Source organism: Carassius auratus, chromosome 6 (genome assembly GCF_003368295.1).
Source record: "Carassius auratus strain Wakin chromosome 6, ASM336829v1, whole genome shotgun sequence".
NCBI classification, from domain to species: Eukaryota; Metazoa; Chordata; class Actinopteri; order Cypriniformes; family Cyprinidae; genus Carassius; species Carassius auratus.
The window spans coordinates 17437630-17465607 of NC_039248.1; the positions used below are offsets into that span (position 1 = coordinate 17437630).

Consider the following 27978-nt stretch of genomic DNA (forward strand, 5'->3'; position numbering starts at 1 on the left):
TACAGCTGTATTTGTTAGTGATCGATGTTGGTTAGCTGTTTGTGACACTAAACAACCAGTTGATTAGCTGGTAGGGTGAGTGGTCAATTTCAAAGGAACTAATGAAGAGACATCATCTTCTCGGTCAAGGATGTTGTGTTGTAAAGGAACATAAAATCAGGGCATCTTAAATGGTTAGATGAGGTCGAAGATATGTTTGAGTGTGTGTGTGTGTGCACTTGCATGGTCTTTTGTTGCATATTTTGTTGTTGGGTAAACCAATGAGAATAATAAAACCACACTGGCATGTACAGAGCCAGGGGTCAACTAGCCCATGAAGGTAGATATATAACTATATTATGGTTTAAGGTTGATAGGCTATAGCTTGAAAACATGTCCTACTGGATTTCACCAAAAGGTCAGTGAGTGTTTAATGAACCCTTTTCCTGGACAGAAATTGTTTTTGTAGTCAAAAAAGAAAGTGTAGAAAAAAATTTTAAGAAAAAAAGTTATTAAACTTGCCCTGGTCACTACTTTGTTATTATTTTTTCCTTTTTATCCTAAAGTGTGCTGTAAACATATGTTGAATATTTTTTTACATTGGAATAAGGATAGTGCAGTTTTATTTATTTTTTTATTTTTTTAGACAGTGTCATCATGCAGCAGAAGATTTCTTGGTTCTAAACATGTGAATGTGCTCGAAGAATGGAGGGAACTGAAAGACTGGAGAGAGAGATTTGATTTCTAATCTGCCTGGCTGGGCGCAGCCATTGGTTAATAATGGATGAGAGCTTGTGAAATATTTAGAGTTTGGCCTAATTTAGCTTCCTCCCTTCCACCTTGTGTTGCTTGAGAAAAACATTGTGTCCACCGTCGTCTTTGTACCTGAGGTAGTTTTTGATAGCGTTGATATTTTCATCAAATATTGAGTCAAAAACTAGAACGGGTCAAAAGAAACTTTACTAAAAAGCAGTGTGCCATTTGTTATACCTTTGTCTGTTTGTAAAACAAAGTGCACGTACAAAACTGTCCTGATGATGGCAGATGTAATATTACACCATGGTATTGTTGTGAAGGTTAAGCCAAGGGTTTTACGAAGGAGATGCATCGGGACTGGCAAATCTGTAAACCATGTTGCACAAGATACTTTTGTTGTAAGGGCACCGAACTAGTGGTGCTTAATGGAAATATGACATTGCTCTAGACTGATAACAGTGAGGATAAAAGCCTAACACACTCAGTTCTTTTGTTTTAATGGGTAACGAAGACTGTGAACCTTGAAAAATAGAGAAATGAGCCATCAAAAGCAGTAGAAACACTTACTGTCATTGTTAATGGATTGTGCAAGTCAGCCTTCTGTCAGATCTTTAGATGAATGTCACAGCTCCAACAATATGTTTAAAATCAAATCTGCCATTAACTCAAACAGTAATGGAAAAATATCTATATAATAGTATATTGTTACTAAAATTGTCACTGCATTTTTATAATGTAGGCACACACTGACATGCATATAGAAAGAGCAAGAATGTCCTTGATACGGTGTAATTATTTAATGAAATACGAGTAATATTGATTTACATGTGCTTAGGTTAGGGTTTGGTTTATGATTAGTTTCTTGTAATTATACTACATTTCTTGTTATCACTGTAGTAAGTAATAAATAATAAGTGTAACAAGGGCACTGTAGAATTAAAATTGTCATTATGCAGTATGCATAATCATTTGTATGTTTCAGCACATATCCAAACATACAAATATGTGTGTAAACCTACGTCTGTGAATGCTAATAAGTCCCAGCTGGTCTATTTGACATTTTTTTGCATATGAAATTGAAATTCCTTTTGTGCAAAAAATATTAAACATTACTCAAATCATTTACAGAATTATTCTGGCATACTTGCAGATATTAACACATTCCTGACGCACTGCAAAGTTTGAACATTTGAGGTACATTCAGATGCACAGCTGGCAGTGGCTGATTAAAACAACTCTAATTAGCATTGCTAAACATTTTAAATAATCTTGAAAATTGTATACATTTAATGAGTACATTACAGTTTGCCAGATTATATTATCTCCATTAACTTTCTTATAAGTGAGGGTCATTCTTCAGTATCTGTTTCAAGTTTTTTTTTTTTTCATGGTGTGTGCTAGTTTTTTTGAATAATTACCTTTCAAATCCTTGTTTTTTAAATTGGATTCTTAATAATAACAGCTGTTTCATCTGTTTTCCATCGTCTAAGCCTCTAACCTGGCATATTGCCTCAGCACAGCAATGATGTAAGCCATCCTAAAGCATAGCATTCATTTGAAATGCAAGATTACCTGCACAGACAGCCTGTGTGGCTTGCCTGTGTCTATTCAGAGTCCACTCAAAGACATCCTTTCAAAGCCCTCACCACAATCGCCAGGCTGCTTAAGCCAATCCGTATAAAGGCCCAGTGGAGTGGCGCAACACTAGAGATCTATTCAGAATCTAATGTGAGAAACATTCCATTACTTAACATGTTTGACCTTCTTTTGTTGTTTATGTGGAGGTATGTGTTTTTTGAATGCATTTTATATGGCACTTTACTAGTATTGCAGAAGCTAAAACTGTTCTAATATGCACAAACACACATGCAAACATCTTTCTGAATTGTTTTCTAGATTACTGTCCTTTGAAAAGTAGACTTGGTGTAAGGCAAGAGGGTCGATGATGTCATGAAAGAGCCTTTCTAGTCAGCAGTAATTTGGAAAGAAGCCAGTCCCAGTCTCAATCTGAGGGTGTAAATAACTGGTTGTTAGTGGGAGTCTGAGCCCAGAGAGAGTCTTTTGTGCTACACGCTGGCTGCTTTGTAACCGCTGCCAGCTTGAGATGGGTCAATAGCCGTGTTCCCACAAAGCCGTAGAATGGTGGAAAGCTGAGTGATTGACAGCTCTGACTGGTTTAAGCCACCCTGCTATCACCGAGGCACCACTGGGCTGCTCACACAGGCCTTTAAGTTCTTATAAAAGAGTTTCCTATTCGCTGGAAATTGTCTCATTACCAAGCCACAGAAGATTTTAGCTCTGGTCCCTGCGAGAAAACTAATGTAAGATTCTGTCTAATGGTTTCTAACAGCAAAAAGGCTTTACTGACATGGGATTTCATTGGTTTCAGTGCTGCTGTAAATTCTGTGTGATCTTCTCAGTGATACTGTGGTAATTATGCATGTGGTATATGTCCATTTAGAAGAGATACCAAATTATCCATTTGATGAAACTGTGTGATTATGAAAAAGGAGAGACTTTCGCTAAGAGTTTAAGAGAATCCGATTGCCATGTTGATCAAAGTGCTAAATGATGCTCCCCTGATCACATCACTCCCAGAATTCCCTTCTCTTTATTGACTGAGACAGGTGTGTGTGGAAATGAAGTCTTCAGTTTTCAACAGAATCCAGAGCTTTGATTAAGCTAACGCTGTGCCATTTTTATGGTCTTCTATGGATGTTACTTGTGATTTCTTCCCAGTGAGATCTTGGGTAAAAGGCATGGTACACTGTGTAACATCAATGATCTTTTATTTCAGAATGTACAGTATTTGAGGAAAGACATTGTTCCCAATCATCCTGTTGACAGCACTGAGGAGCAGCTGAACGGCATGACTGCTTTAATTTCTTACAGCAAGAAAAATATTTCACAATCAACTAAACTAAACTAAAAGAAACTCAAAGAAAAACAAAACAAAATGCAAAGAACAATAAAACCAAGTAAAACGCAAAGTAATACAAAAGGAAACAAAATGCAAAGAAAAATAAAAATGAAGCCAAACGTTAAGAAAAACTAAATGAAAAACAAAACACAAAGCAAAACAACCATGAGCATGCCACAATAATTAATCAAAAACTACAGTTTCCCCCCCCCCAAAAAAGCCTGAAATAATTTATAATCAACAAAATAAAAGCTATCAGTTGGCATGTCACTCTAATTGATCAAGGACTACTGATTTTCTCTAGGAAAATATAAATATTTTATAATTTTGCCAGAAATTTGTCTCAGAAAACAAAACTATGAGTGTGAAGCCCAGGGGCCCTATGCATAGTCAGTCCTAATCCCCCCCCCCTTGAAAATATATATTCCAGACTTTTCAAGGGCCCTCTCTTCCTTTGGGGCCCTGGTAATCAGTACTGGTTTTACCCCCAGTCCGACGCCCCTGGTGAAGCCATTTTAAACTACAGTGTGGTAGATACCAGACCATACCTCTCTTGAAATTATTCTTAATGAATTTTGGTGAAGTAGTCTTAAGCTCCTTTTGGCATTTTCATTAAGATTAGTCTGATCAGTTTAATCTGATGCATAATCATCAGGCTGTAATGGAAAAATGGAGAGTTTGGCTATAATGGGAAATTTCATCTATTCAACTCCCCATGAAAAAACTTCCACCAAAACTGTTTTTTTTTTTTCAAAAACGATTTTTTTTATGTCATCTCTTACTTCATCTTCTCATCAAATCTTTTGACCAATCAAATGCTCTCGAGAACCCAAAGAGCCCGTCTCCTGCACTATAAATATAGATGCTGAAGCACATGAGATCAGTCACTTGTTCACAGTGTAGTATTTCCTGAATGGCTCTTAGTGCACAATGTAGGTGATAGGAAACGATTCAGACAGTGTAAATATGCTTTCCATTGGTGCAAATGAGGTCTGGTTTCGCGTTGTTTCACGCGAACCGCGGCATCGCACATCCGGGCTTTGGCTCTGGTCCAGAGATGGGATTGCACAGAGCAGATCATATGCACGTGTGGGCATTTATTAAAGACTTTTACAACTACACAGTCTCAGCATGATTATGACCGCTATTTTGTTTTCATATTGAATCTAGGGGTAATCTATTAGACTGTTGCTGTCAAATGCGGCTTTACCAAGCTCAACGGCTCTGGCCCGAGCAGATATATCCAAAACGCTAATTGGCTATTTTTAAAAAGGGGCAGGGCTGCTCGATATGTCCCGCCCTATCTTCCTGTTTCAGTTGAAATTACATCACCACTTAGAATAATGCTGCTTGTTTCAAGGCACTTCAGGGGACCTTTAAAACCCGCCAGCCCAAAATCTCCATCTCACTGCACTCACACACACATCAGCAGTCGCCATGTCCTCCTCTGGGCATTAAAAGTGATTAAAAATCCTCCTCGTTATTAGGTTTGTGCATTTACCGCTACAGTCAGGATGCTGATGTAACCGTTGCTAAGAAGGCTGGATGTGAATCATAGTCATTATTGAGAGCAGAGGAAAGGAGAGAGGATGAGAGGAGAGGAAAGAGGTTTTTTGTATTCACAGTGTTAAGAACATTATTGACTGATAACTGACCTCTTAATATATTAAAAGTGTTTTAACAACCTACTTCATGCTGGAATATAACAGATCAGGAGCATGAAACCAGACACCCTGACTGCTATGAATAATTCAAGCAGTGGCATCTCAAGGTTAGCATCATTAGCACTGATTGGTTTGATGGGTTAGTGGACTCTAAAGCCATCACAGTTTCCAGAATGTGACCTGCTAGGCTCCTAGCAACAGAACACTTACAATCAAAGCTACCATAAAGCTACTGTCACATAACTGCCATTTGTTCAGCTTAATGTCTAATGTTGAACACTCTTGCATAAAAAAAGTATTAAGAATATTTTTTTGTGTATCACAGACATGTACAAACATGCACACATATGATTACATTTTTATTTGATAAAAAACTGCGTGTAGGCCTACTCCTTCTAACCCAACCAACATACAAATAAATAAATAAATTGTTGTGCATTGTTCATTTCATAGTCCACATAAGTTGTTTGTGCATAGATAAGATCCCTAAAGTTGCAAAGAATAAAGCCTCAAACCCAAAGAGATATTCGTAATAAAAGTTACGACTCAGGCACGCCTCCCTAAAATACCTCGTTTAAAAACGCCCCCATGTCTATGTCACTGTGTGGGAAGATTTGCTTGCATACAGGCCAAATGTTGACGCAAAGAAAGAAGGCATAACTTTGACTTTTGCTGTAGTATTGTTGCCACCGCCGCCATGTTGTGGAGACGCTGTGTGTTTCCTTGTGAAAGCAACACTACTTTGTTTGGCCATCCAAAAGAGGACACAACTAGAAATCAGAGGTTAAGTTGTATTTACAACACTTCAACACAAATATTCATATGTGTGCAGCGCATTTCACGGAGGACTGCTTCTTGAACCTGGGAAAATAGCCTACAATGGTGTCTACATACAAAGGCTGTTTTGTAAAGTGTTGCAGCTCCAACTTGCAAGGACAGTCTGGCGCTTCTGACTCACAGCCTGTAAGTACGTTTTCATTTTAAAGAATTTGCCACCGATGATTCAAACGTGAGTTTTGAGCAGTGTGGAGTAGTGCTTGTTGTTTGTTGTTTCTCCAATCACAACATGGTTTTATGTTTACACGGCACAATATGCAACGCATAAAAAGACAGTATAAGTCATTATAATCAGTAATTATATTCCCACTATATGAAACAAATGCCTTGTTCGCAATAGGTTTTATTGGTTTTGTCTCATTGGACCGCAAAACTACAACACAGACTAGGGTAGATGCTTAACATTTCCGTCACACGCTTGAGGTATTCGGCCAATCACAACGCACTGGATAGCTGTCCAATCAGAGCACACCTCGCTTTTCAGAACAATGAGCTTTGTAAAAATTGACACTTTTCAGAGAGGCGGGGCATAGAGGAGCAACTATAATGTGCAGCATTTGGAAGAGAATATATATATATATATATATTTTTTTTTTACCTTAAACTGCATAAACAAATTTCATTACACCAAATACACAAAATAATGTTATTTTTAGCAACATCATATGCCCCCTTTTAACCTTAAAAAATGTTTAATTTCTATAGTAAATATTAAAAAAGTTATTTCTGGTAGATTAACTTATTTAACTGATTTTATTTTGACATCTATTGATAATTAAAAACAGAAGTTCATTTTTAAATGTAACAGCTTCTTCAGACGGCAGACTATTTAGCAAACATGCTCATACAAACACTATTTTACAACTTGCAACAAGAGTAGATGTAACATGGTAGTGCTTCTATACCGATGATGCATGATATCCCTTGGGCTATGCAGTGCTATTATTATAACTCATATACTCTGATGTACAGCCAGCACTGGACTGCCCTATAGGGACAGTTAAACACAGATGTATAGATGGGGTAAAAGTGTCTGTCCCTTTAATGGACACGAGTGAATGAATTATTTCACTCCAACTCTTTAAATGTAGCTAGCCATTTTAGAATTGGGCTTCCTGCGTTGTAAAACATGGCTGCAGGATGTTGCTTAATGTATGTGCCATTCAGATTCACATGCTCAAATGTGTTTAGATGGTTCAAACTGGAGCTAGATGAGAGATGAATGGGAAAACCAAATAATTAGGAGATTTTAGGCTGTTTTTAGAGGACATTTGGTTTATTAGATGAATTGCATGTAATAATTTTTGGAGGTCAGTTGTACTATGTGTGCTTTAGTTAGCAGATAAATTCATTTTATTCAGGGTTTTTCAAGCTTTGCTTAAATGAAATAGATGAAAAGTAGAACAGGGATTTACAGGAGGGATTATGCAATGACATGTCCTTCTGTTCCTTGGCAGCTCTGTGTGTGTGAGTGAGAGTGTGAGAAAGAGAAAGACTCATAAATATGTTTAATGTTGTATCTGAACTCTGAAGCTGTGGTGCTGCATCTATGAAGTTCAGAAGCGATTTCCCGTGAGATTTCTGGGCTATTGAGAGAAGTGCTCATATCTGTTTTTTTTTTTTGTTTTTTTTTTATTTATTTGTGTACTGTGTAGATTTATTATGTAAATACACACACAAATATATATATATTTTAAAAATATGTATATGTATTCAAATTTATATTATATGCTGTACATTTTTTATATACATGTTTTTTCATAGATATATGCAGGTAATGTATACCTGTACATGCATGTGTGTATATTTATATATACATAATAAATATATACAGCACACACAGCACAAATATATTACTGTAAGCACAAACTTTTATTTTGGATGTGATTAATCGCAATTAATCATTAGACAGCACCTAGCATTCTGCAACCTTGGCTTTTTGAGACTATAAATCCATTTGTTTTAATGAAATTTGTTTCAAAATCAAGTCATTCACAGATGATCTTCCTCATCATGTATCTGTTAATGGATCATTAAGTCAGTGAGTTGATGTGTTTTGCCTGAGTATGTGTTTCAATTTGTAACAGTGAGTAAAAATTTTCTTTGGGGTGTACCAACCATTTAATAGCATAAGAGCTATTTTATGGGATCATTAATTAGGCCAAATTAGCTGTTGATGCAGTAATGTCACACACACAAAAATATGTTAATAAATATTTCACTATTTTTCACTAGTGTAGGATTTTGAGCTTATGATCACTTTAGACAATGTCCCTATTTAGATCTTATAGCACCATGTATAAAATGAAACGCATAGATCATGAACTACAGTGTGGAATCAAATGCATTCTGTTCATTGACCAGCTGTCCCTGGAGAACCAAGATAAGTGTTTGCTTCGTGCAGAAAATCTTTTTCAGCCTAGAGACTTTCTGAAGGTCATTCTTGAATCGCCCTTCTTTGAGGTCAGAACACATTGTGTTTGTTGAAGGAAACGTAATTCATCACATTTATCTTATTGCTTGTTTGTTGTCTGTTTGTGTTAGTTATGTGCATGTAAAAAATACCTCTGTGTGTGTGTGTGTGTGTGTGTTTCCTTATGACTGCTTGACTGAATTCAATTTCTCAGTCCACTAATGGTTGCTCAAGCATTTACTGAAAATATGTGTACTTCAGATGCCCATTTCGTGGTTATTGTGGCTTTTTGCTTCATGGTTGGTTAAGAATATTTAAAAGAGTTTACTTTAAGGGCTATTTTTATGTGGTTTTGGCTTCTGGTCTTGCACATCCCACCATATGGCAGCTGAGATGTATTTCAGAGCAGAGACAGTATGTTCTGACAGACTCCTGACTGTAGCGTCTGTGGTGGCGTGTGGGCTGGCTGTGAGTAAGATTGACAGAATAATGATGTTCTGAGCTACTAATAAGCACCAGGAAGTGATTATAGACAGTTTAAATCCAGGTACATTTTGCTGTCTAAGTAGATGAAAATTGTGCAATTATCCATCATGTTTTCACATGATCCAAGTCCAGTTAAATTGTCTCCTCTATGATACGATGTGTTTTTGGCAATGATTTTCTTGCTGTGCATTCACTTCATCCAGATTTTTAGTGGGAAGGTTCTAGTTTTCTCAAGTGCAGAGTATTAGTTTGTGTTAATTACATACTGTGTGCTGCTTATATATATATATATATATATATATATATATATATATATATATATATATATATATATATATATATATATATATATTATTAATATTATTATTTATTATTTATTATTTTTATTTTTTTTTGGCGTATGGTGCATGCAAAGGAACCTCTTTGTTGGTAAAATGGGCATCTAAATGAAGTTCAGGCAGAGCAAGTCATTGAATCCTGTCAATCACATCACTGTATTTAAATATTTAAAGGGCCGCTCACCTCACTCCTGTGACAGTACTTCCGGTATGTGTCCATCTCCACCTTTATTTTATTCACTTCTACTTTATTATGAATTATTGATTAAATTGTCCAGAGAGATGTTTAGAGTCGAGTCTTCTGCTTGAGTCCTCCATGATGGACAGTAAACTAAACATGTTACTTGGATCTCACTCAAGGATTGTATGAAATATAAACTTGTGAACGATGTCTACTGCTGGGTAACACATAGGATCTCAACATTGACCTGTGTGTAATTATTTCTAGCTTTCTTTTCTTTTCCTCTTGATCTCTCACATTCTCTGGAGCAGAAAACTTTTCACAGGCAATCCATATCCAGCAAATTGCTCAAAATTTAGTATTTCTAAGTATTATATTCTAGTTTTATGTCATCAGCTCTTGAGCAGCATACGTTTGTCTGAGACTATTACACAAGCTCATTTTATACTAGTTCATGCACCTAACTAGCGTTTACTTTAACTATGTAAGTTCAGATGACTCAAATCTTCCTGACGATGTCTGCAAAAGGTCATTCTCATTTTAAAATGAACATAATTTCTGTCTGGTGTGATTCCTGCCTCTCTCTGTTGACTATCACTGAGCACTGCTGAGAGCAGCTGGGTTTTAGAGCACGTCCGCATGGACCCGCTTAGACAAACTACAGTGACTCAGCACTTATTGACTGTGTGGCGGCCATTTAGTGGCTGACAACAGAGTATTAGATGTCCACTCAGGATCTCCAACATGTTTTATTAACCTTATTCATTCTCTGCCATTCTTTTCCTTGTCTTTCAGCCATCATCAACCCCAAAGCACCCAAAGAAACCAAAAGCTTCAATTTTGATTACTCCTACTGGTCACATACCACAGTAAGTCAGTGGTTCAATGAAATGAATCCGAAATAAGCATTGCTTGCAGTGCAATGCACAAAACATGATAGAAGTAATTACCCTTCAATGGTCAAAGATCATGCAGTTTATATTTTTCTGGTCACACTTTATTTTAGGGTCCAATTCTCACTATTAACTAACCATTAACTATGACTTTTGCCTCAATTAACTCCTTATTTGCTGCTTATTAATAGTTTATAAGGTAGTTGTTAATTTTAGGGTATTGGGTAGGATTATGGATGTTATGCATTATATGTACTTTATAAGCACTAATAAACAGCCAATATGTCAATAATAGACATGCTAATAAGCAACTAGTTATTAGTGTGAATTGGACCCTATACTAAAGTGTTACCATTTTTCTTCATCTATCCACAGCCAGAAGATACCAACTATGCCTCCCAGCAGCAGGTGTTCAGAGACATTGGAGAGGAAATGTTACTTCATGCCTTTGAGGGCTATAACGTTTGTATTTTTGCATATGGCCAGACTGGGGCCGGTAAATCTTATACCATGATGGGCAAACAGGAAAAGGACCAGCAGGGGATCATTCCACTGGTAAACAGATGCCTAAATAAGCAAATATGAAAAATAAGCATTTCTAAATATCAATTGAAGTACTTATAAAGCAATGTTCAGCTGCTAAATTCCCATTTTTGTACATCTAATATTGTCTCTCCTGTCACATTGGCATTGCTGTATAAACAGGAAAATGATAATGTATTCAGGGGCAGTGTGAACAAGATCAGTTTAAACTAAATTAAATGACAAGTCAAACACCAAACTGACTAGTACACACAGTAAGAACATGATTATTCACTTACTAATCTCTCTTTATTATGTCTCGCTCTTTCCTCTTCCCCCTTCAATTCTAAACATCAGCTGTGTGAAGACCTTTTTACCAAGATTAATGACAACAATACTGATAACAACATGTCCTATTCTGTGGAGGTAAGATGTTTTTGATTGTTTCAGATCTGAGTGTAGCTTAACTGCAAAGCACCTGCTTTTATATGTAGGGTGTGTTTGAGTCTGTACCGTTATCACAGCTATTATGATAAATTACAATTTAGTCAAAATAAATCAATAATCATGTCATTTGTATATCATTTTTAGGTTTAATCCTCAAGTAGATTGTTTTTTTTTTTTTGGGTTTTAACGGTCTATTATTTTCATCCTCTCAGGTTAGTTATATGGAGATTTACTGTGAAAGGGTACGAGATCTCCTGAACCCAAAAAACAAAGGAAATCTGCGTGTGCGAGAGCACCCATTACTGGGTCCGTATGTAGAGGATCTGTCGAAACTCGCCGTCACATCATATAATGACATTCAAGACCTGATGGACTCAGGGAATAAGGCTAGGTATTCTATTCTATTCTATTCTATTCTATTCTATTCTATTCTATTCTATTCTATTCTATTCTATTCTATTGTAATGAAGGGTTCATGCCATGTCTGTACTGCTGTAATTATGATTTTCCAACAAGTAAAAACTATTCATGTACATTACTGTTCAAAAACTTGGGTCTGATAGAAAAAATATATTATTATTTTATTAATCCAAAACACATTAAACTAATTACAAGTGACAGTATAGACATTTAACAGTTTATGTATTTTTTTATTTTTTAAAGCACAGTTCTTTTGAACTTTCTATTCATCAAAGAATCCTGTAAAATTTGTCACAAAAAAATATGAATGCTTAAAAAAAAAATCAGCCTTTAACATTTTTGAATGGTAGTGTATTTAATGGTATTTCAGATTAAACACATGATTATAAATGGGGGATTTTGGGGAGAATTTTATGAATATTCCAAATTTTCTGATTTGACTGTCATGATGCAAATAAAAGCTTTCTTTTCGATTATATTCTGGCTTCTAGAAATAAACAAAAATAGCCTTTTGTTGGGTAGACCAGTGGTCCTGGTCACATGTGTTTTTTCAAGGTCTTCATGGCCACATTGAGAGGAAAACAAATATTTACTTATTGTTCAGGCTTATCATCATGGAAACAAATGGACCATTTAATTCCAGGAGACAATATGTTAGTGCATACCTATTTCCTCAGCTTAGCATCAGTCAACAGTTCTTTAATCTCAAGGTGTTGAGATGCACCACTGCCAATGCACTATATGCTATACATTTAGCCTGTTCTGTAGTTAATGTGTGGCAAAACAGACAGGAGCTCATTAATGGAATAAATAATTAGGAGGTTTTTGTTTTGTTATTAAAGATTGGATTTAAATACATCAGGGAAACATTTTGTTGGTCATTCAATTTCAGTCCAAGATCAGATGAATCACAGAGGCAGAAGTCAGTGCAAATGCTATGATATTATGATTGAAAGAGACTTGAGAAAAATCTTAAAACACAGTACTTCCTCAAGTGGTATAGAGTCTGAGAAGTCAATATTAATGACGTTTCTGAATGGAGAAATTCTGTTATGCAGGACAGTAGCTGCCACTAACATGAATGAGACCAGCAGCCGTTCACACGCTGTCTTCAACATCATCTTCACCCAGAAGCGCCATGACTCCGAAACAGACAACACTTCAGAAAAGGTACGTGCTGCTGTTGCATATTACAGACCCTGTCAGTCACAATAAACAGCTCCGTTTAGATCGTAAGGTTAGGCCACTTGTCTCTCACACTTTTGACATTGATAGTTTATTTTTTCTTCTATGTATGGGTAATGTGAAAGGTGACATTGGCCTGTCCATTATTTCTCAGCATGTTCATTATTGACCTATCCTGAACTTCTCTGGCAGGTCAGCAAAATCAGTCTGGTGGATTTAGCCGGCAGTGAGAGAGCAGATTCCACTGGAGCCAAAGGCACACGGCTCAAGGTGACTAATATATATATATATACTGTATTTATTCACTTCTTATCCCCAGTTGTCTGTTGTCCTTTCATGCCCTCTATTTAACTCCTTTAGTATCTCTGTGGTCTTCCACATCATTGTTTCTCTAACATCTACTAATGTCTCTTTCTCTTTCTTCCTTTGTACTCTAATTCTCTCTACATACTTCCTGTACTTCCTGCTATTAGTGCACAGAGCGTAGACTGGGATTTTGACAGTACCCCACTTCATTCTGTCATCAGTAATCTTTTGAGTTTGGAATTGTAATTAAATTTTCTATTTACTCTTTCAATCCCAGGAAGGGGCAAACATCAATAAATCACTTACTACCCTGGGAAAAGTCATTTCAGCTCTGGCTGAGGTGGTAAGTGTTTTGTTTTGCTCTGAGCCTTGAGGATGTTTGAAGATGTATTATTTTCTGCATAAAAAGTTGAATGTGTGTCAGTTTAATGATCTGCAATCACTTATTTTTGCAGGATTCTGGTTCAAACAAGGTATAAAAACATGAAACAACTTTTATATCTATCTGTCTGTCTGTCTGTCTGTCTACTCTTTTTTTTTTTATTATTTAATTTTTAATTGAATAATTTTGATAATTAATTTTGATATATTAATCACTATTTATCAAAGAATCATATCATATCATATCGTATCTCATTAATATAATATAATATAATATAATATAATATAATATAATATAATATAATATAATATAATATAATATAATATAATATAATATAATATAATATTGTTTTATTTTCCCCACACAGAACAAAAAGAAGAAGAAAGTAGAGAGTTTTATTCCTTACAGGGATTCTGTACTGACCTGGCTACTGAGAGAGAACCTTGGTATGTATCAGGGTGTTCTGTCACCTCAAACAATATTTGAATGTATTCTCACTCTTGAAGCACTTGACCTTTGACCTCTTCAGGTGGCAACTCTCGCACCGCAATGGTGGCAGCTCTCAGTCCTGCTGACATCAACTATGATGAAACCCTCAGCACTCTCAGGTATTCTGCCTCAGTAAAAACTCCAGTTCTATCATTTCTCTCTCTCTCTCTCTGTCTGAGGTTGGTAATGAGCTAAATAATGAGCTGACAAGTTCAGCAGTATGTTACATAATGAGAATGTTCCTGTTCCCTCTCCACACACCTCCCACTTGAAATGCCCTTCAAAGATGCTGCTGTGCAGTAATATTGCTGAGCAGAGTAACTGGGCACCTATCAGTGTGTGTGTGTGTGTGTCGGTCTAAAATCTTCTTTTTTCATTACACTATGTGTATATATCTACTGTAACAGCCATAGAAAGCAGCATTATTAAAGCATTTTTTTTTTCTTCATATATAACCATTTGTTTTTCTTCTTTACCATCTCAAGTCCAATTTGTGTGTGATTCAGGTATGCAGACAGGGCTAAGCAGATCCGTTGTAATGCTGTGATCAATGAAGATCCTAATAACCGTCTGGTGCGGGAGCTGAAAGATGAGGTGTCCCGTCTGAAGGACCTCCTCTATGCCCAGGGCCTCGGTGACATCATCGAGAGTAAGAGTGTTTGCTTTTTATCTGCTCTGCCTTTATCTCATCATAAGTATTGCATCAGACAGTTTAAGACCACTTTTATTTTATGGTACTGAGACATGCATTAGTGCATATGTTTTATTTTTCTGTTCCAAATCCCAGTAAGCTGCCTAGAGATAACTAAGCAACTAAACTAGGCTGCCTTCTAAGCTCTTTTTGGCCATATTTTTAAGGAAGCATGTAGATATGCCTTTAGAGGTGAAACACTGTGGAAAAAATTAACCCAAAAGGGTAGACGAAAAATACAAATGTGATTAAATATATGTTAGTTATAGTTCATTCAGTATTAAAAGTATCAATGGAAGGAATTCAGTGTGACAACTGTTTATTTTACCTCATAACCAAAACCTTTAGCTTAGCAAAATGCTAATATCAAACTTTAACATCAGTTTGAGTCTAAGTGTTGAGCACTATTAGTGCACCACGCAAACTTGCTGTCAGCATAAAGTATTTAAAATTGGTCACTTTTGATATTCCATAACAGTCAGTGCTGCTTTATTAGGCAGCTGCCTACAGTATGTACTGTAGGTAGTAGGCAGCAAGCAGCTTGAAAGGTTTTGGAACAGAGCTCTTATGTCTTTCTTAGAGATGGAAGAGAGTTGCATATACAGTATAATCATGGATGGTTAAAATTAAGTATAAATTGTAAGTTACCACACACACGCACATTAAAATGAACACTCTTTAAACCACTCACATTGATTCACTGGGTCCTCAACTCTTCCCTGTGCACTCCTAACTCTATTTCTTCTAATCACTCGTTTCTTTTCTCATCCTATCGTCTCTCGATGGTGATCCCAGCGGGGAAATTCCTTAGAACAGACGATCTGGAGTCCAGCCCTCTGGGTTTGGTACAATTCAGTGTCAAGTGACTTTGAAAAGTCTAAATTAGACTCAGAATTTCCTCTAAGCTCTTAGTCTTTTTGTGTCAAACAGTTCGTCTCACTTTCCTTTCTCTCTTTCTCTTGTGTTAAATTTTATGGCTTTTTTATTCCTCTTACTCTTGTTCCTTCTTTGTCGTTCTCTCTCAGCGTTTCGGGGGACAGTTGAAGATTTTGCTGGTTTGAAATGTGTGTTTCTTGGGCTACATCTCACTCTCTCTTCTATGCTTTTGCAGTTTTTATAGATAAAGCAGATTTCTGCATCCTCAGAGTCCATTCAAGGGTTTGAGAGAAAAATAATTTCAGAACCATTTCTAGTCCTATCACATGAAAGCCATAAACGTTTGTCTGTTAAAGGCTGTCAAACTATTTTGTGGTCATTTCTCTTTGTAGTTGTTAATATATTAACCAGCTTTTATAACTGCCAGTAACAATTATACCATTGTATATATTCACAGAATATAAATTAAACAACAACAATTCTGTATTTACTATTTATTTAGTATCTAATATTTGGATTATTATAAATAATCCAAATATTATCCAAATACATTCGTAATGGACAAACATACAGTCTTACCAAAATGCCATTTTTGGACTTGGTATTACGGTGATATATTGTGATTATTTGGTTGTTGTTTTTTCTAACCCTGGTTGCTATAGTGTGATTTCTGAGCTGAAAGCTGCTTTATCTAGTCTGGCGCTGCAGGGCTGTTTGTTTCCTCTCTCTTTTCACCCTCTCTTTTTGTTATGTTTCTCTTTTGGCTTAATGCAGAGCAGGATCAATGTTATGTCACACTTACGAACTAATTGATCTCACTCATCTATCCACTTATCTGTCATATTACCTAATTAGTTAGATGACGATGTATCAAACGAAGTGGCATCTGCATGTGCAATGTGCTACTTTTCTTTACAATACATAGTGGATTTTTGTAATCTAACGCAAGAAAATGCATTCTTTTTTAAGTATGACTTGTGTCTGAATACTTCTGGGACACTATGAAAAAATCACACTTCAGTTTAATATGCACTACTACGGTTGTTAAAGACATGGGTGAAAGACTTGTCTGCTTGTATTTCACAGTGGGAGGGGCTTATAGATGTGTGTTTGAGTGACAGCTTGTGTGCTCTGAAACTTGCTACTAGCTGCAGCTTTATTAACAGCCAAAACATCAAAACTAATGCTTCTTAATATCCTATGTAACACAACTCGCATTCAAAGCTTCAATTCCACTAAACATGTCATTGAAAAACCTGCAATTGTTACATCAAGGAACCATTTTTGCCTTAAAAATTAGTTCTGTTGTCATATCATGATTTAGTTAGATTAATTAAATTACAGTTAATTTAGATGTTGCGAAATTAATTCTTTTTTTTTTCTGTTACTTGATGAAAGTAAAACTTTGTGAAATGGACTTGATATAGCATGTCTTTCCTCAGGGTTTTGCTAGTAGATGAAGATGGAATACAATCATGCCCAGTTTGTCCAAACCAAGATAATTATTTTCAGAATGGCAGCATCTATTTACATGTGTAAGAGATGGTAGATGCTATTTACAGCAGATCAAATTAAAATAAAGAAAAATATATATATATCTTGTTTGCACCAATAGCATTTTAGTGTTATTTAAATACTATTATATTATTTATTGATATTTTGAATTAGTTGTTGTTATATTGTCAATTTAATTTTTAGGTGATATTTTTCAGGTTTCAGTGATTTTTGTTATGTGATTTTCAAAATTGTATGGCCAAAACAGTTATTAGTAATTTGAGTACTTAGTACTGTAATATTTTTACTTAAAATTGCTAAATTTCAATTAAATTTAACTTCAGCTGTATTTAAGAGTAATGAACTTATATTTTTAATTAATTTTGTTAGTTATTTTAATATTTTTTTAATATTTTGTTATTTATTTTCAGTCTTAGTTAACAATGACATCATTGAGTACAAAGAATGAACAGAAATTCTATTCTATTTGTATCATGGATGAACTGTCTGTGTAATATTGTGTGAAGCATTGTGTAAATAGCCTTTGCTAAAACAAGATTGGTTATTTGCACTGTCACTGGCCAGTGGTGAAAAACATTTAAGTTCCTCTTTGATCCCATTTGCTGTGTGCGTGATGCAGTCATTATTCTAACACAGATTCATGATGTTGAGAGGCGAAAAAGCTTAGTTAATCTTAAGCCTTGCATGCTTTGGCACAGAGCACTGCCTTAAGCAGAAAATATAAGCAGAAGTGCCTTTCTTTAATGTGCATTATGTAATCCTTTCATATCAGCTGCTATATGCATAGAATCCTCAGTCTCCATCTTTTGTGTTTAGTCATCCGTCACCAGGAGCCACGTCTTCTCACGTTTTACCCAAGATACTTGCCTTGTAGCTCTCTTAGGAGTGTAGTAGCACAGCTTAAGCGCTCTGTTGCCATAGCAGCACTGTCAGAGCTAAGAGATGTTAGTGTGCGAAGGTTATAGAGAAATTACAAAGCCAAACTCTCTGTAGAATATACGTTTATTTAGCTATTATATCCCATGTTACATTTCGTATGGTATTAGCATAACTGTGCAGCTAGGCATATGTGATATTTAGTGGTTGGATAGGTGGCTATTATATGAAATGCTGGCAGTGAGAATTGTGGGCGGATATTTCCTGTGTGAGAGTCGTGAATGTTGTTTTGTAACTCAGATGTAGGATGTAAGTTGTTTCATTGTAAATGGATTTCACGAGAGCATAATGGAGCTGTTAATGGAATTTTTTTCTCTCTGGTCAGTGATGACGATCGCTCTGGTTAGAGATGATGGGAATTAGAGTCACTGGCTTTAAGCAGAAATATGAGCTCATTGCTAATGTGCTACAGTTAACATTTGCTTATAAAAAATGTATGTTAATTAGTATGAGAGATGGGCCTAGATAGCGTTAAGGATATAAAAAAAACGCTTATAGGCTAAAATAGCATGGCAATAGCATTCTCTTTAGACAGCATTTATTTAGACAAAGTCTGTGAAGTGCATAGTCCACTTTATTTTAAGGTGTCCTTGTTGTAAGTATTGCGTATTATATATTAACTTCATGTACTTAGTAAATGGTTAGGATTAGGGTTTGGTTTAGGGTTACTTGTAAATATACATAATTTGTTGTTATTATAATAGTAAGTACATGTAATGTTTAACAAGGTCACCTTAAAATAAAGTGTTAACAGCATTTTCTTAGGTATTTAGATGTAGTTTAGATATAATTTTAGTATAACCTCAAGCCCCAAAGCTCCATTGGTGATAACGTATATTTATAGGGATAGTTTAGCCTATCAATATTCACCATTTAGTCACCACTCACAGCCTTGTTTTCATTCCTGATGAACTGTAAATAAAACGCTGACTAAGGTCTATTGTCTTGCAGAGAAAAAAAAGAAAATTGTAGTTTAAAGGGGTCATGACATGGATTTTATTGATTATTTTAATATGTTCCTTGAGGTTTACTTATAATGGTGATAATGTTTTTTGCCCCCCAAACATACAAATAAATATGTGGAAAAGTACCCTTATACTGGGCCTCTGTCTAAAATGACCTTTTTTAGGGGCCGGTCACATATCGCATCTTTTGCAAGCTCAAATTCATTATTTCAATTGTAGACACATAGCACGTGCGCACGGTGTGATGTGCTCATTTTTTCCAGGTGCGTCCACGCTGCATTGAGATAAAAACATTTACATATTTCAGAATGCCGCAAGCGCACCGCGGATCATGTGCCAAGAACCAACCAATCAGCTTGATCTTTTCCCATAACAACATTGAAAGCTCAGCCAAGATGAAGGAACAGCTGATCATAGCTGTACAGGGATAACCATTTTTATATAAATTTCAGTAGCAGAGCTACTGCAAGCTGCGAATCCATTTATCCTTTGCTTAAGAGCGCAGGTGATGCTTGCTTATCAACGACAGACGCCTCCGGAGAGCAAGCGCCCGAACGCTTTGGAAAAAAACAGAAAGCGGTGCGCCTAGTATTTTCCACGTGAGACGTGAATGGCCCCTTAAGGGGCGTGTCCTTTAAGGCTTTTCAGTAATTTTTTTATAATGAAGGAGAACATTTTAAGCTATGACACCTGCAGGATGTTTTAATGGTACAAAGACCTCATATGTTCCAAAAAATAAATGTCATGACCCTTTAATGATTTACAATTTTGGCTGAACTATTCCCTTAAGACCAAGAAAGGATTGGCATTTAGTTGCTTGAATGGACTAACATCATTTTGCTCAATGTACACTAACAAATATAAGACACCGGTGTCAAATAACAGCCCAGATCAATGCATGCATGCCTGTTAAATTTTTCAGATGTGGCTCTCAGGTTGCAGTCATTTGATGGCCGGTGTGTAACGCTGTAAACTCGCTGATGGCTGGCGTGTCTCTGTGCTGCTGGGTTTCTGCGCTAGAGCTTTAATTTTATTTCTGCTTGTCCCCTTTACTGGGCTGGTCTGTTCTTTCTTTCTATCTTGGGCGTTTCTCCTCACATGTGAAATTTCTGGGTCTCTGAATTCAAATTAATTTCAAGCTACATCTCTTTCTCTGTCTTCTTTTCTCTACCTTTTCTTCCTTCTGCTCATCCTTTTCTGTCTGCTTCTCTCTGTACTCTGTGTCTGTCACCCCCTGCCCCTCGCCCTCTCCCCACCCCTGCACCCCTCTCCCCCTTCCCCGACAGACGTATCCGATTACAAGAACAATAACAATAGTGGCCAAGCTGTCAATCAAAGAGGTGATCTCTCCACAGTGACCAATGCTATGACGGGGATGAGCCCCTCTCCATCTCTCTCCGCCCTGTCCAGCCGGGCTGGTTCCATCAGCAACCTCCATGATCGCATCATGTTCAGCCCAGGGAGCGAGGAAGCCATTGAGAGACTCAAGGTGACTGGCATGAAGCATGAAACCCTGATAACACTGGCTGAAATCCTTCAAATATAAATCTGACAAACATTTGCGTTACAACTTCAGATTAAAGGTCTATATATATATAAAATTTTAACAAATAATTTCCCCCCTTAGTGTTACTGTTTAATACGTGCAGTACTGTTGTCATTAACTTAATCTATAAAAAATTCACTAATTGAAATAAAGCTTGAATAATATACAATAGAAATAGAAGTAAGAAATTTTATTTTAGCAACTAACTGAATAAAATACGTTTAATTTAATTACTAATGACTAATCCTAAAACTGAAATAAATTAAATCTAAATTGAAATATAAAAAAGCTGATAAAAATGACAAAATCACATAGCACCATTACAAAAACTACAATTAAAAATTAAAATATAAAAATAAAAGCTAATTTATTAAATATTAATAAATGCTACACTCGTATACAGTGATGGCAAAAATTATTAGAACACTTGTCATGTATAAGAGGTTTCAGTTGTTTTTGTTAAATTGGCCAATCCAGTACCCAAAAAACAAACTATTGCCAGAACTACCTGCGATGGAAGGAATCTGGTGGAACATTGAAAATGACTGACCGACCCCCTCAAAGTCTGGACATTGACCCCTTTGGGGTGAGTTAGAAAATAAACGGGATAGATCTTGTACATTCAATGGAAAGCCATTGGCTTGAGCTGCAGAAGGCAGGAAGATAACATTAGTGTTGAAGTCCTCAGGAAATATATTGACACTATGCCAGAGAGGTGTGCTGCTGTAGTTGCTGCAAAAGGTGGATACACCACATATTAAAGTTAAAAGTGGATAAATACGATATTTGTTGTGCTCAGAGCAACCACCTGCATGTTTCATTAACATTATGAAATGAAATCATGTTTTGAAGGCAAAAATCTGTCAGGTTTTCCAATAATTTGGCCACCTCTGTATACTGTACTGTAAATAATACTAAAATAACATTGCCTACATAACTGGAACAATTTACCAGTGTGCACCAACAAATGCAGACCAACACCTACTGTAATAATACCACCAGAATACAGTCACATCCCAGACATTCCATGATCCAACATACCTTGAATGAACATGTTCAGTTGGCAAACACAAACACAGACCAATCCACAGGTTCAACACAGTTGTCAGACTCTAATGGTGCAGTGAGAATCAGTCTTAAAACTTTTATGTAAATGGAATCTGCTGATCACGCGCCAATTCTGGTGATTGGTTCAAAAGAGACTGGTTGAAGAAATGAGCATCTGTTAGTAAAGATGGCAGATTTTAACCATGAACCAACCAAACACCTAACCACTGAAATGGATGAAAGTGTGCTCATGTGTTCATGTTTTCATGATATTACAATGTTGATTCCAGAATGAGGCATTCATGAGGTTTTTGTTTCAATAAATAAAACTGAGAAATTTTTCTTTTTTTATGTCAGAGTTTCAAGATCTGAAAGTTACAGTGTATTAACTCTTTTATTAAAATATTTTACCATATTACCTTACCCCCAAAACTAAATTGACTTTTGCTGTCTAAGGATATAAGTCTCACAAAAACTACCATAGATTTGGTGGCATATTTGAACTTGATATTGTTTGTAATGCCAATTTAGGAAACAGAGAAAATTATCGCCGAGCTCAATGAAACCTGGGAAGAGAAGCTTCGCCGTACAGAGGCCATCAGAATGGACAGGTGTGTTGAATGAATCTGTATGTGATTTTAAAGCAGTTTTATGTTCTTTATAAGTTAACGTATTAAAAGCATCTATAAATGGGTTTTCACAGAGAAGCACTGCTGGCCGAGATGGGTGTGGCCATGCGTGAGGATGGAGGAACTGTTGGAGTCTTTTCACCAAAGAAGGTAAAGATGTTATAAAGGCTGTAGGGAGAAACCGTGTGCAGGTGGACCACAAATTAAGCTTAATATGTTTGCTCAAATAACCAAATAAGCCTGTAAATGTCTTTACATTCTCTTCTGGAAGCCCTCGCAGAGAAAACCTCAGCCCATTTTTATAGACACTGTTGGGCTGTTCTCTCCCAATGAGGTTGGTTGCCATGGATACTGTGTGGTTTCATCCTGATCGCTCCTCTCAGACTCTTTTAACGTACCTCTGTGTTTTCCCCATCAGAGATCTTTTAAATGCATCTGTGATCTTTTTTTAAGGATCTGTTGCTTATTACTCTCTGATATGAATGCTGAAGTGCTGCAGTTCCTTCTAGTCTTTATAGTAAACTTTAAAGCACTTTTCAGATCTCACGCACCATGACCACATGATGCTTTTTAAAGGCTTTCCTGTCTGGAATCTTATGCAATTTGGTGATATCTAAATCTAATCGCATGCATTTTCATGGATTTTGATACTGAGACATGATGTACAGACAGCTGTCTTACTATAATTATTTTACTTTTATCTTATTTTCCTCTTTTAAAAGGTTTTCTACATACATTTTGAAAGTGCTCACAAGGCAGCGCTACTCAGATATTTTCTTTCGAGTTTGTTTTAAACCATTGATTCCAAGTATTAAACATATGCAAATAATTGAGTGTGAACTATTTAATCATAGAAATAATTCAGACTTTTTTATTTTTAGACAGTTTCAGCCTCTTTTCTGCCACTTTCGTTCTTCTTTCTTACATCTGTTTGCATAAAGATTGTCTCAGCAATTAACATATAATCCAAAGATCCAATTAATTCCCAATGGACAAAAGCAACAATTCTTGCCATACATTAATTCTCGTTCAAGAAGCCATTTACACAGATATACATCACATTAGGAAGAAAAGACGATTTTATGTTGACTATATCCATTTATAGTCGGACTTATACAGATCTGTGCAATGAAGGTATTGATTCTAGTGCAAAACTGACAGAAAACAAGATGCCTTCTCATTGTAATGATATCAGCAGTCCATCATTACTGTGGCATTTGGTATTAAACACAAAACAGAAAACCAAAGTCTAAAACCTAAACTTACCTAAAACTTTAAGACTATTCAGTTGCTGCCTTGCAAGCATTTGTATTTCATTCAGTAAATACCAAACCTATAATGCTGATTTTGAATTAATTGGGTCCTGATTATAGACACCTCACCTGGTGAATCTAAATGAAGATCCTTTGATGTCTGAATGTCTCCTGTATTACATCAAAGATGGAATTACCAGGTTAGTGCCAGTCCAAGCTTCTTATTTCACACATTCTTCTGTTCAATAGATTTAGTACTAAGGTGTTTGTTATGTTGCTGTGCTCAGGGTGGGGAGAGAAGATGCCAGCAGAAGGCAGGACATTGTTTTGAGTGGTCATTTCATCAAAGAGGAGCACTGCACTTTCACCAGAACCACTGGGCCTACAGGAGAAGGTTTTTTAATGATGCACTTTGCAATCCCACATACTCATACACATACAGTTTATCCCACAGTCCTTATGGCTGTTCTTCCTGTTTTTACAGCCGTCATTCTTGAGCCGTGCGAGGAAGCAGAAACTTATGTCAATGGAAAGAGAGTAACAGAACCCACTGTTCTCAGATCAGGTCTGCTTACACTTTTCCCTCACCTGCTACAATTCTTTTTTTAAGTATTATGGGTTGGTTCCAATAATGTAGCTATTTTTATTTATTTATTTATTAAATAATTGTTTTGATATTTTTTTTTCATTTAATTGAATTTATGAAATTATTTATTTATGATTTTATTCATTAATATATTTATTATTGGATTTAATTATAAATTTGTCATGATAATAAACTAACATTTAAAAAATATTTTTGAAATTGGTATGCCATTTTGCCTAAAGCTTTTATGCATATCTGTGTAGAATGAAACTATCTATAAATTATTATTTTTTTTTGTATTGACTAATTCATTTATTTTATTTTTTTCTTAGGGAACCGAATCATTTTGGGTAAGAGCCATGTGTTCCGCTTCAACCATCCAGAGCAGGCTCGTCAGGAACGTGAACGAACCCCCTGTGCTGAGACGCCAATGGAGCCTGTAGACTGGGCCTTTGCTCAGAGAGAACTCCTGGAGAAACAGGGCATTGATATGAAACAGGAAATGGATCAGAGGTAAAGGAAAAATGACGGAAATTCAAGAATAAGTTTAAAGGGGTCATATGACGTTGCTGGAAATAATATTGTTTGGTTTAATGTAGCGTGCTTAAGCGGTTTAAGGTTCAAAGAACACATAATTTTCCACATGCCATAAATTATTGTTGCTCCACCTTACTGAAACACGTAGATTTTTTGCAAAGCTCATTGTTCTGAAAAGTGCGCTCTGACTGGCCGAATGCCTCAATCGTGTGATGGAAATGTTTTCCATATTTGGATACCCAAAGCGTCTACACGACATGACAGCAGCAACAATACTACAGACAGAATAGCGAGAATAATAGTGATGACTTTGTGCTTGGATTTGGGTGGGGTTATGCAAATATTCCCACATAGTGACATAGATTTGTGTGTGTGTGTGTGTGGGGGGGGGGTTAAATTAGGTATTTTAAGAAGACGTGGATGAGTCTTAACTTTTATAAAGAATATCTCTTTGTGTTTGCCACTTTACGGTTCATATAAATGCCAGGCAACTTGTAACACTCCAAAAACATCATATATGTCATGCGCGTCATATGAGCCCCTTAAGATATAACATTGTTGTCAGAGTCATCATCATTTTGTTTGTATAGACTGCAGGAACTTGAGGATCAGTATCGCAAAGAGAGAGAAGAGGCCAACAATCTACTGGAGCAACAAAGATTAGTAAGTGACGAAAACAACATCATGTCAAGAGCTTAAAATAAAACTTTTTCCCCTCTATACTCATAACTTTAAAATTAGGTATGATATGATACTTTTTTAGTGTTGAAATTCCACTTTACTGTATGTCTTTTACAGGACTATGAGAGCAGGTTAGAAGCCCTGCAGAAGCAGGTAGATCGTTATTACCCTGATGTGGCAGAAGAAGATGAAGAACCTGAGGAGGAAGGTGACTAGATTGTGAATGGCAAAACTGGAACTAATCACAATGACTCTGTTTAAATAACTGAGCCTCTTGTATTTCTATCTCTTATACCCATAGTGCAATGGACTGAGAGGGAGACACAACTAGCACTGTGGGCTTTCCGTAAATGGAGATGTTATCAGTTCACATCTCTGAGAGATCTGCTTTGGGGCAATGCCATCTTTCTTAAGGAGGCCAATGCCATTAGCGTAGAGCTAAAGAAGAAGGTGAAAGCTTTAGAAAGATTATAAAGAACTACACCACTCTGCTAAACCTATAAGATATATGACAACATCTTTATTGATTTTGCCTAATGTCACTTACAGGTTCAGTTCCAGTTTGTGTTGTTGACGGACACGCTTTACTCTCCACTTCCACCTGACCTGTTACCACCCGAGCCAGCTCAAGACCGCGAGAAAAGTCCATTCCCTCGCACCATTGTGGCTGTAGAAGTCCAAGATCAGAAAAACGGAGCCACACATTATTGGACCCTGGAGAAGCTCAGGTAATTTTTTTTTTTTAGAGAATAAACTTCTGTAAAGCAGATTAGGCTATTTATAATTTCACTAAATTATTTAATTTGTGAACTGTCAGTATCCAACAGTGGGCAGGTTTTACAGGAGATTCTTTTATGAACCAACTAATTATATTTCCACAACATATCAAAATTACTGGTTTATTTGATGTTTTAAACACTTTATTTTTATTATTATTATTATTATTATTTTCATTTTTTTTTTTTATAAAATGGACACCTCTGTTTTGCTAAAGCTAATTTCATAGTTAGCATTTTAAGTATCCTAGATTTTTCTTGCTTTTCTTCACATGTCATATATTTCAGTCTGCTCTTTACAGACACTTTTGACTCTTTGGTACCTACTACATTTATAATTTTATTCTGTGTTGTGGTGGAAATTGCACAAACACAGAGGGACAGTCAAATTTTGTGTTGTTGTCATGTTTATAAAGTATTTTCACACAGTAATTATTGAAATTGTTTGGTATTTCATGTTTTGTTTTATTTTGATAGTTTTACTGATATACAGTAATAATCATTATTTGATATTTTAGGATTCAAAGTCTAAGATTTGGGTAAAACCATAAAAGGTATATAAAAGATGTTTGAAAAGTAGCTACAAATAATGAAGCCACATTATTTCAGGACAACAACAATACAGTCTGTTACCTGCACTAAAAATCGAGCTACACTTTGAGTCACCTTGGGTTTCTTGGGCCAGTATTTCCATGACTAGTGATGTGTAATGCTGCCCCCTGCAGGCAGAGGCTGGATCTGATGAGAGAGATGTATGATCGTGCTGCTGAGGTGCCTGGCAATGCTCTTGAAGACTGTGACAGTGTGCTGACTGGAGGCGATCCGTTCTACGACCGGTTTCCCTGGTTCCGTCTGGTTGGAAGGTAAGTTTTAAGGTTGCATCAGTGCATGGCTAGACAGACCCGCTGGTGTTTAGTACGAAACGCCCCTGCACTCTCTGACTACTATCAGATAAATACCACATGATCAACAACATGCCTGTCCGATTTCTCTTCAAACTATGTTTCATTTGCAAGTGAATTAAATTATGTTATGCAGATCGAAATTAGCAATTCTCGTTGTGTTTTTGTAATTGTAATAGCAGAGCATCTTGCAGGCCTGAAAAGCTGCTTGAATGAGAAAGTCCAATATTATGTAATATAATACACATGTAATTAAAATATAATAAGCTATGGTTAAAGCTGATCTCTACAGGATGTATGTAGAGTAATTTTGCTAATTCCTCTGAGGAATAAGTCCAGAGTTATTGCACACAGGCTTTTTAATAAGAGTGCAAGATTTTTTTATGCTGCTTTATTCAGAAAAAAATGTAATCGATTTTCCATGCACTTTCAAATTAGGTCACACTCTTCCCATTTCCCTTTCTACTTCAGAGCTGTATGACATGCTCTTAACCTAGCCTTTACTATATCTTTAAAGAGTAGTTCATAAAAAAAATAAAATTCTGTCCTCATTTAATCACCCTTATGTTGTTCCAAAACCGTATGACTTCCTTTCTTCTGTGGAACTCGAAAATAGAGATTTTTATTTTTATTTTTATTATGTACTTTGCTCTTTTCCATGCAATTACAATAAGTGCGAACTGGAACCATATCTCCAAGATGTATGAAAGCTTTGCGTGACAAACTGATTTTGAATGCTTATTCACTGATCATTTTTCTGTTCCATTAGCTTGATCTGTAGCTTAAGGGAGTAATTATTATTTAGACTGGTTTTGTGAAC

At 36.1% G+C, this 27978-nt stretch overlaps 1 protein-coding gene across 11 annotated transcripts in view; it reads left to right on the plus strand.

The window, feature by feature from the left end:
• kif1aa (kinesin family member 1Aa) overlaps positions 1-27978 on the plus strand; it is a 56473-nt gene that overhangs the window by 3321 nt on the left and 25174 nt on the right. For 5 of the 11 annotated variants that reach the window (XM_026263903.1, XM_026263914.1, XM_026263907.1 and 2 more), the window contains exons 3-26: positions 10370-10443; positions 10843-11022; positions 11347-11415; positions 11649-11827; positions 12915-13026; positions 13234-13311; positions 13625-13690; positions 13803-13820; positions 14097-14175; positions 14259-14337; positions 14725-14867; positions 15935-15973; positions 20488-20690; positions 22326-22405; positions 22498-22573; positions 23797-23876; positions 23964-24070; positions 24161-24241; positions 24595-24775; positions 25390-25462; positions 25598-25688; positions 25782-25930; positions 26030-26208; positions 26982-27119. In XM_026263903.1, coding sequence (XP_026119688.1) covers positions 10370-10443; positions 10843-11022; positions 11347-11415; positions 11649-11827; positions 12915-13026; positions 13234-13311; positions 13625-13690; positions 13803-13820; positions 14097-14175; positions 14259-14337; positions 14725-14867; positions 15935-15973; positions 20488-20690; positions 22326-22405; positions 22498-22573; positions 23797-23876; positions 23964-24070; positions 24161-24241; positions 24595-24775; positions 25390-25462; positions 25598-25688; positions 25782-25930; positions 26030-26208; positions 26982-27119 — 2554 coding nt within the window. The remainder of the gene's footprint in view (positions 1-10369; positions 10444-10842; positions 11023-11346; positions 11416-11648; positions 11828-12914; positions 13027-13233; positions 13312-13624; positions 13691-13802; positions 13821-14096; positions 14176-14258; positions 14338-14724; positions 14868-15934; positions 15974-20487; positions 20691-22325; positions 22406-22497; positions 22574-23796; positions 23877-23963; positions 24071-24160; positions 24242-24594; positions 24776-25389; positions 25463-25597; positions 25689-25781; positions 25931-26029; positions 26209-26981; positions 27120-27978) is intronic. The other 6 variants (XM_026263918.1, XM_026263931.1, XM_026263938.1 and 3 more) reach the window with 3 other exon arrangements.